Source organism: Sphaerodactylus townsendi, linkage group LG12, assembly GCF_021028975.2.
Source record: "Sphaerodactylus townsendi isolate TG3544 linkage group LG12, MPM_Stown_v2.3, whole genome shotgun sequence".
NCBI lineage: Eukaryota > Metazoa > Chordata > Lepidosauria > Squamata > Sphaerodactylidae > Sphaerodactylus > Sphaerodactylus townsendi.
The window spans coordinates 49,969,214-49,978,692 of record NC_059436.1 but is presented as its reverse complement, the minus strand read 5'-3'; the positions used below and the strand labels follow the sequence as shown (position 1 = coordinate 49,978,692).

General features: G+C 46.3%; 1 protein-coding gene across 1 annotated transcript in view; it reads left to right on the top strand.

The window, feature by feature from the left end:
• The first annotated feature begins 8,623 nt into the window (after positions 1 to 8,623).
• CERCAM (cerebral endothelial cell adhesion molecule) overlaps positions 8,624 to 9,479 on the top strand; it is a 41,909-nt gene continuing 41,053 nt past the window's right edge. The window contains 1 exon segment of the mRNA XM_048513420.1: positions 8,624 to 8,874. Within this exon segment, the coding sequence (XP_048369377.1) occupies positions 8,645 to 8,874 (230 nt within the window). The 5' untranslated portion in view covers positions 8,624 to 8,644.

Below are 9,479 nucleotides of genomic sequence, written 5' to 3'. Positions count from 1 at the left end.
ATGTTCTGCAAACCTTAAAAAGCAGACTTCTAGAACAGGAATACCATATCTTGCTGGGCCAAGCAAATAAATCATGCTCACCCCTTTCTGTCGGAATAGTACCAGAACAGGGGCACATAGCCAAATATCTTGAACTACTAACTGAACCCCAACAGAGATGGATTATTACAAGGGCCAGATGCAATACTTTTCCATCAACCATTACAAAGGGTCGCTACCTATCTATCCCTCTCCAGGATCGGGTCTGTCCACACTGTAAAAACCAAGTGGAGACTCTTGCTCACATTATACTTGACTGTCCGAGATATGTGGGTATTAGGAATTTCTCTCCTGGGCGGGTCTTAGACAAACCTGAAAGAGACTCTGACAACTCTGTTGTGGAGCTTTTGTTAAACAACACAGAGGCCATGCTCTTGGAAAAAGTAGCAAAATTTATTTTACAAGTGACAGAATTTTCTAAGTAACATCCAATGCTAGATACAGTTTATCTGTCTGTGTTTTGAATGTACTTTTGATTTGTACTTCAGAAATGTCTATAAGGCTCTGGAGCCTATTTTAATATGTCTAATAAAGGTTGTTGTATTGTATTGTATGTTCTCACTCTAATATCGCCATCCTGTGATCTAAGTTTTGGAGCAATTCTCAAGGATCCTCCCGGGGGGTGGGTAGTTTGCAGGGGAACTGGATGATCATATGGAGTTTTTCAGGAAAGAACTGAGCTGCAGGATAACTTTCCTTGGAAAATGTTAAGTGTGTGTGAGTGAATTAAGTACCATAAAATTGGTTCCGACTTATGGCGACCAATCTATTAATGCCTGCCGCTGTCTATTAACAATCCCAGATCCCAGTTAGTGAGCTTGTGGGTCCCGTTTTGCATAAGTCACCACATGATATACGTAACTAAAACAGTTCCTCTCAGCTACAATTTAGTGCAAAGATGCATAGATTAAATGGCTGAAAATGTGGACGATACATTACACAGCATCTTCAGGACAACAGGATTTAGATTGCACCAGAAGGAGTCAACTTTGCCAGGCAATGAATCTTTGCTTTTCACTTTCATGTGTATAAGGTTGCAGTTCGACCTTGTAGAGGTTCTCGCTGAAGGTTCTGGCTGAACGCCCGGAAAGGGGAATTTCACTGTTTTCGTTATCTTTTACTTGCTTGCTTGCCTGTGTGAAACACTGTGTGAAAATCTGCCTTGTTTATATTCTTTTGGCGGGATCCTCTCTGATGCCCTGTATAAGCGGCTGCTTGAGATCTGGGGGTTAGTTCTCGCATAATGTAACGAACCAGTAAAGTCCAGTCAAAAGCAACAGTGTAAAGTTCTTTATTGAGCTGGCATTCTTAGTCAGGAACAGGCAATGCGAGAACTAACCCCCAGATCTCACGCAGCCGCTTATACAGGGCATCAGAGAGGCTCCCGCCACAAGAATATAAACAAGGCAGATTTTCACACAGTGTTTTACACAGGCAAGCAAGCAAGTAAAAGATAAGCAAAACAGTGAAATTCCCCTTTCCGGGCGTTCAGCCAAAACCTTCAGCGAGAACCTCTACAAGGTCAAACTGCAACCTTACATTGTGCTTTGTAAAAATTGAAAGCTTGGCTCAAGAGTTGTTATTTTCAAGGCACACTAAGAACAAATGCTAAAGGGGAGTCAATATCAAGACCAGCAACAAACAATTCTTCAAGTACATCAAAAGAAGGAAAGCCAGCTAGGGAAGCGGTAGGCCCGTTAGATGACGAAGGAACAAAAGGTGTGCTAAAGGAGGACAGGGAGATTGCAGAGAAGCTGAATTGATTCTTTGCATCTGTCTTCACCCAAGAGGAGGTGAGGAAAATTCCTGCACCTGAACCAAGCTTCTCAGGAGGCGAATCCGAAGAACTAGCAAAGATAGTGGTAGACAAGGAAGAAGTCCTGGCAGCCAGTGATAAACAAAATGCTACCAAATCCCCTGGCCCACATTGCATTCACCCAAGAGTTCTTAAAGAGCTCAAGCATGAAATTGCTGATCTTCTCACTTTAATATGCAACTTATCTCTGAAATCAGCCTCCATCCCTGAAGAATTTTGGCTGCAGAAGGAAATTTCTGATCGCTGTCTGGCACTATGGATCGTGCTTAAGAAGTTCCTTGTCTCACTTCCAACCATCTGTTTGTTGTGATCATCCAACTTCTTTTCAAGCAAAGATATCAACTCCAGATTACTAAACATGGTGATTTAGGAACCCTGCTGAGTGACTTCAAACCAGACTGGTATCACTTCATCAAGTTCATCTACTACATTAAGAATAAAATAAATTTACTGAACGATAAAATCTAGATATATATTATTCCCATAAGTGCCACTTGCCAGCAGATAGCTAAATCTGCAGACGGGACACAATAATCCCCCAGAGATGTTTTTTCTCCCTAAGTTTGCAGAAAAATCTGAAATCTAAAAAAACCAAAACAACAACAACAACACATAGGTGTCAAACTTGTGGCCCTCCAGATGTTATAGACTACAGTTCCCATCATCCCCTGCCAGCATCAGGCTGGCAGGGGATGATGGGAACTGTAGTCTATAACATCTGGAGGGCCGCGAGTTCGACATCTATGAACAATAACAACTAACAAACAAGCAGGGGTTTAAATTGCCCTGATTTTTTTTAAAGTGTGGTCTGCACATGCTCAGACAGTACGCTTCAGTCTCTGCTACCCACCTGTCCAGAGCCACACCTGGTGAACTGGCAACAGAGCAGGGCTGGGGTAGGGAGGGGGAGGCCTTGTAGTACTCCTTGAAGAAGTATTTGGGGAGCTGGCAGGGAGGTGGGGAGGAGGGCTGGAGCAGTAATGGGGGGAACGGGATTCCACCTGCGAATCTCACAGGCTTCCAATTGTACTTACTAAATGTGGCATCCAAGATTCTCGCTCAGTGTCAGGGGGATGCTATCTAGATGATTGAGATATGTTCCTGGAACCGTACAACTGCTTAAAATAACAAATTGCTGCTGCTAGAACGATATATTGTAACCAGCCTGCTGTATGTATCCACTGCCATCTGTTCATTCTTTCCTTGATCTTTACCTTGTGGCTTCACATGCTTTGTAGACAACTAAGCTTCCCCGGCACTCCTGTCCCATTCATTCATTCATTCATTCATTCATTCATTCATTCATTCATTCATTCATTCATTCATTCATTTATACCGCCCTATCCCCGAGGGGCACAGGGCGGTGTACAACAAAACTAATACAAAACAAGTTTGGGAGCAAACTATACAACTAAAACAACAGCAACTCATAGAAGCTCCATCGTTAAAATATACTAGATTTCATTAAAAACAGTAGTAGTACCATAGTAGAAGGCGCCCGGTAAACCCTTTTCCTTAAAACCCTCCCCTAGGGAGTGGCCGGACTCCTCCATAGGAGGACAATCTAGATGTAATCGAGCAGGGGCGCCATAGGAACTGTGTTACAACTATCTCATAGGGCAGGAAGCCAGGTGACTTTCTATTGCTATCTGCCGCTGACCTAGGGGTGCCATAGCTACAAAGACTGTTTTTCACAAACAAATGGGAGGGGGGGTTCTCTACGGGGGATAAAGGAGACTATGAACGTCGGCTTCGTCAGAACTGACTTGGCCAAGTGTGGTGCTTCGATGCCTATTCAATAAACGTTACTGGTCAATACTTCAGCGTCTGTTTATTGGCTTAAGGTTGAGAGACCTAACACGAAATGACCATCAGGCTTTGAAAGGCATCGCTGGATCCAGATCATTAATTTTGTTGCATTAAACTGAAATGTTTTCATTGGGTTTTCAATAAACGTATAATCCACTGTTATTTTGCATTTCATTGTTATCATCTTACTTAGAGGGAGGTGCAAATTGCTGTTCCGAATAATCCTTTTTATAGCTAGGGTAAAGGCCCTGGGGTGAGTTTGTGGAACCAAGGGGCCAGAGTCCAAAACCAGTGATCTACTTTGGCTGATAGCAGCTTTCTGGGATTTTAGGCAGAGAAAAATCCCCCCCCCCGGCTCCCATACCTGTTACCAGTGGTGGGATCCAAAAAATTTATTACAGGTTCCCATGGTGGCGGGATTCAAACAGTGGCGTAGCGCCAATGGGGCTGGGCGGGGCACGACGGGGGAGTGGCCGGGCATTCCGGGGCGGGGCATTAATAAGTTCTCTGTTACTGTAAAAAACTCTTACTGTAAAAAAAAAGTTCCTAATTTCCAGCTGGTATCTTTCTGTCCATAATTTAAACTCATTATAGCAAGTCCTATCGTCTACTGCCCACAGAAACAACCACTTCTCCTCTAATTGACTGCCTGTCAAATACTTAATACTTTCAAATACTTGATTTTGTTTATAGAAATCAAAAGAAGGAGACTTTCCATAAACAAGGAACTTGACCATATTTCTAAAACATGTTTTTAAAACAGCCCAACAGGGAGAATGATCCCGTTTTCTACCTTCGCGAACCAGCCACATAGGAAACAACAGGACTTTTTGATTTTTGGACCTAATAGAATTTCTAACGGAAAAGCAGACCCAATTAGTAACCCCCTCTCGGCACACACAGATAATTAGTAACCCACTCTCGGGAACTGGTGAGAACCTGCTGGATCCCACCTCTGCCTGTTACTGTTTATCTTTCAACTGAGACCTTGGCTTTGACCTGCTGCATCCAAAACACATCTTGCCATTGAATTATGGCCCCTCCCTGGAATTAAAAATGTGTAGATATGAAAGGAGGAATATTTTGCGACCTGTGCTGCAGTTTTGGAATTAAAGTAATGTGCACTGCTAGTCACTAGGTGGCAGCACTTCGCTGGGCTATCTTTCACTGAAGCGGCTCTGCAGGAGAGAAGGGGTAGGTCGGAATGAAGAATGAATAGGAACGTTATGGGATTCAGTCACATGCATACTCCTGAATAATGCATGAATAATAATAATAGGGTATTAATCCGTGACAGTAAAGCCTGTTTGCCTGTGGAATGCACTACCTCAAAGTGTGGTGGAGTCTCCTTATTTGGTGGTTTTTAAAGAGAGGCTGGATGATGTATTGTCGAAGGCTTTCATGGCCGGATTCAACTGGTTGTAGTGGGTTTTCCGATCTATGTGGTCGTGGTCTGGTGGATCTTGTTCCTAATGTTTCGCCTGCATCTGTGGCTGGCATCTTCAGAGATGTATCACAGAGACACAGTGTGTAACAGACTTCCCTCTGTGATACACCCCTGAAGATGACAGCCACAGATGCAGGTGAAACGTTAGGAACAAGATCCACCAGACTACGGCCACACAGCCTGGAAAACCCGCTACAACCAGAGGCTGGATGGTCTGTCAGGAGTGCTTTGGTTGTGTGTGCCTGCATTGCAGGGGGTTGGACTTGATGGCCCTTGGGGTCTCTTCCAACTCTATGATTCTATGATTCAAAGTTGTAATTTCGCACCAACAAAGGAGAACGATTACCGAGTTGTTTGTCACAGTTTTTCGAAAGTATGCAAAGCTTCTTTGAAAGTCAGTGTGGTTATAATAGAAAGATGCTACATTACAGCAGGGAGAGTTGGGTTCCAATTCTGCCCATCGGTGTCATCAATGTGTGTGGACATATTTCAGAATTGTCCTCTTTCCTGCATTACAAAAAGAAATTCTCTTCTTCAGCCCGGAAACCACACAGCACCCAAGAAATTCTCTTCTCTGTAATGGACAGAAAGCTCGGGGTGAACAGCAATAACTTTGTGGGATGATGTTTGGAGTTGGATGCCATCAGTATGGGGATGACACCCAGTTCTACCTCTCAGTTCTAGCTGAGCATCCATGTTTTCCAAACAAGCATCCATGTTTTCCAAAAGAATCAATCATTGAAATCTGGAGATGAGTTGTAATTCCATGGGATCCTCAGATCCCATTTGGAGGCTGGCATTCCTATATGAATTCCTATATGAATAAAATTCCTAGATGAATAAAATAGAATATTCCTATATGAATTCCTAGATGAATAAAATTCCTAGATGAATAAAATAGAATATTCCTATACGAATAAAAATAAAACTTCCTGTTTTATTTTTATGCATGGCTCTAAAAAGTCCCCTTTCTTGTGCTGTTTGTGTGCATGTGTGAATTTGCTAATACAGGATGAAGAACCAGCGAAAGACTAGAAAAACTAGAATATATCGTCTACTGTAAGTTTTATGTTTTATGTTAGGAACATTGCCACTGGCAGAAAGGGAGTTGTCATAGATTTGAGTTGTCTTGTTGGGCTCATTCCACACATGCAGAATAATGTACTTTCAAACTGCTTTCAGTGCTCTTTGAAGCTGTGCGGAATGGCAAAATCCACTTGCAAACAGTTGTGAAAGTGGTTTGAAAACGCATTATTTTGCGTGTGCGGAAGGGGTCTCAGGAGATTTGAGGCAGTTCCCAGAAAAGGTGGAGCTCAGCTTGGGAAGTAGAGGGAACTCATCTGGGATGGGATCTCTATGGCATACCATAGAATCCACTCTCTAAACCTAGCATTTCCTCCCAAAGAATTGGTCTCTCTAGTTTGGAAATCACTTATAATTTATTCTCTGTTGGCTGAACATTTATTCTATTTACTCACATAAGGGTATAGAGAGAAAAGAACTCTGAAATAATGGGACTCCCAAAGCCATGAAAGGCAAGAGTTCGACTTGGTGACATTTCTTTGCCATACTTAGATGTATACAAGATCGGTCCAGTGCCTATTCATAATAACAATAATCGGTGATAGAAGAATGCAGATTAAAAAACAAAACTGTAAAACCTAGCATGGCAAAATTCCCTGTAATACAATATCTATTTGCAGTACATGCTCAAGGTAATCTCATGAGGATTAATTCCTTCTTGGCATGTATGGATCATCCAGTATTTCTGGTAAAGGTACATTGTGGCGGAATGTTACACTCCCTATCCTCAGTGCAGGCGTAAAATAAAACAGGTATTTCAGTCCAGAGAAATGTAATGAGTGTAGACTCTGAAGCCGCTAGATGCTCAGGACCCCTTAATATGTGGTACAGGGATGTGAGCTGTTGTACATGTGATAGCTGAGTATGTGTACCACAAATGGATTCTTCAAAGGTGATAAGAAGGGGGTCATTAATTTACCGTTCAGGGCACCGCTATACAAAATCATCACTCCTAATTAAGCCCATTATAAACCAGTGGTTTGGGACTGCTCTGAACTGGATTGCTCAGTCTAGCCCAGGAGTCTGCAACCTGTGGCTCTCCAGATGGTCATGGACTACAATTCCCATCAGCCCTACCAGCATGGCCAAATGGTTCTCCAGATGTTCATGGACTACAATTCCCACCAGCCCCTGCCAGCATGGCCAAATGGCTCTCCAGATGTTCATGGACTACAATTCCCATCAGCCCCTGCCAGCATGGCCAAATGGCTCTCCAGATGTTCATGGACTACAATTCCCACCAGCCCCTGCCAGCATGGCCAATTGGCTCTCCAGATGTTCATGGACTACAATTCCCACCAGCCCCTGCCAGCATGGCCAATTGGCTCTCCAGATGTTCATGGACTACAATTCCCATCAGCCCCTTCCAGCATGGCCAAATGGCTCTCCAGATGTTCATGGACTACAATTCCCACCAGCCCCTGCCAGCATGGCCAATTGGCTCTCCAGATGTTCATGGACTACAATTCCCATCAGCCCCTGCCGTGCATGGCCAAATGGCTCTCCAGATGTTCGCTATGGACTACAATTCCCATCAGCCCCTGCCAGCATGGGCCAAATGGCTCTCCAGATGTTCATGGATCATAATTCTACCCAGTCCCTGCCAGCATGGCTAAATGGGTTTCCAGATGTTCATGGACTACACTTCCCATCACCCCCTGCCAGGGTGGCCAAATACTCTCCAGATGTTCATTATGGACTACACTTCCTATATCAGCCCCCGCCAGCATGGCCAAATGGCTCTCCAGATGTTCATGGACTACAATTCCCATCAGCCCCTGCCAGCATGGCCAAATGGCTCTCCAGATGTTCATGGACTACAATTCCCATCAGCCCCTGCCAGCATGGCCAAATGGCTCTCCAGATGTTCATGGTTCATAATTCCCATCAGCCCCTGCCAGCATGGCCAAATGGCTCTCCAGATGTTCATGGACTACAATTCCCATCAGCCCCTGCCAGCATGGCCAAATGGCTCTCCAGATGTTCATGGACTACAATTCCCATCAGCCCCTGCCAGCATGGCCAAATGGCTCTCCAGATGTTCATGGACTACAATTCCCATCAGCCCCTGCCAGCATAGCCAAATGGCTCTCCAGATGTTCATGGACTACAATTCCCATCATTGTGTGGTCACTCAGTGGGGCTAGGAAGGCACGCTGCCCATGCTCAGAGGAACGGGGGGTTCATTGTGTGGGTCTCTCAGTGGGGCCAGAAAGGCACGCTGCCCATGCTCAGAGGCACGGGATGTATGGGCTTGACGTTGCCGGGCTGGATGTTGGCGAGCCCCGTGTGTTTGGAAAGGCTGCGTGCGGGGGGTGGGGGGGAGGCAGGGCGAAGGCTGACTGAGCGAAAGGATCGCCTCCCCCCCTCCCTCCCTCCCGGCTCTCGCCCCTCCCCCTCTCCGATTTCTCCCCCCCCCCCCGCAACTAACTTTGCAGCCTCTTTGCACCATGAGCGCCCTTGCGCTTGCGCTCCTGCTCGGCTGCGCCCCGCTCTGGCTCGGGGGGTCCGCCTGGGGGGTCTCCGAGGTGCCCGGGGAGGGGGCCCCAGCCGGGAAGCCCCCGCAGCCGCTGCCCACCGTCGTGGTGGCCGTCCTGGCCCGCAACGCTCAGCACTCCCTGCCCTATTACCTGGGGGCCCTGGAGCGCCTGGACTACCCCAAGGAGCGCATCTCCATCTGGTAAGCGGCTCCCCGCGACCCCCTGCTCATCGCCCCCCCTCCCTGACCACTGGGGGGTGGGGGGTGGGGAGCAAGAACCCAAGGAAGGGCCAGCTGGGGTTGGGGGGTGGCTTTCCAGTCTGAGGGTTAGCTGGGAGGGGGTGGACACCTGGGGATGGGTTCGTGGCTCTTGGTGGTTTGGAGGGGGGGCTTCGGGGGTGTTTTGAAGAGTTGGGGAATCCTGCCTGCAGTGTGGGCCGCCTGGGTCTTCCGGTTTAGGCGTGATCCGGCTCTGTGAGCTTTGAGTCGCCAGCTTTATCCTGGGATTAAGTTCTTAAGTTCCTTCTCCAAAGTGCCCCTGGACTCCAGCGTTATTCTGCTGCTGTAGACGCCCCTGAAATCAGCCCCCAATAATGCTCTAGAGCAGGAAGCGCTGGAATCGGCGCACCCCTTACAAATCAGGGTCTGTGGGGAGCATGCATGGGGAATCCTATGTGATTTGGGAAGCCCCATAAACCCCAGTTTCCATGGAAAGCGAGAACATGTAGCTAGGAACTGTGTAAAAATCCAGAGTACTTCGGAGTAGCTGATCTATGCCTTCCTGTTCCCTTATTCAGCATCTGTGT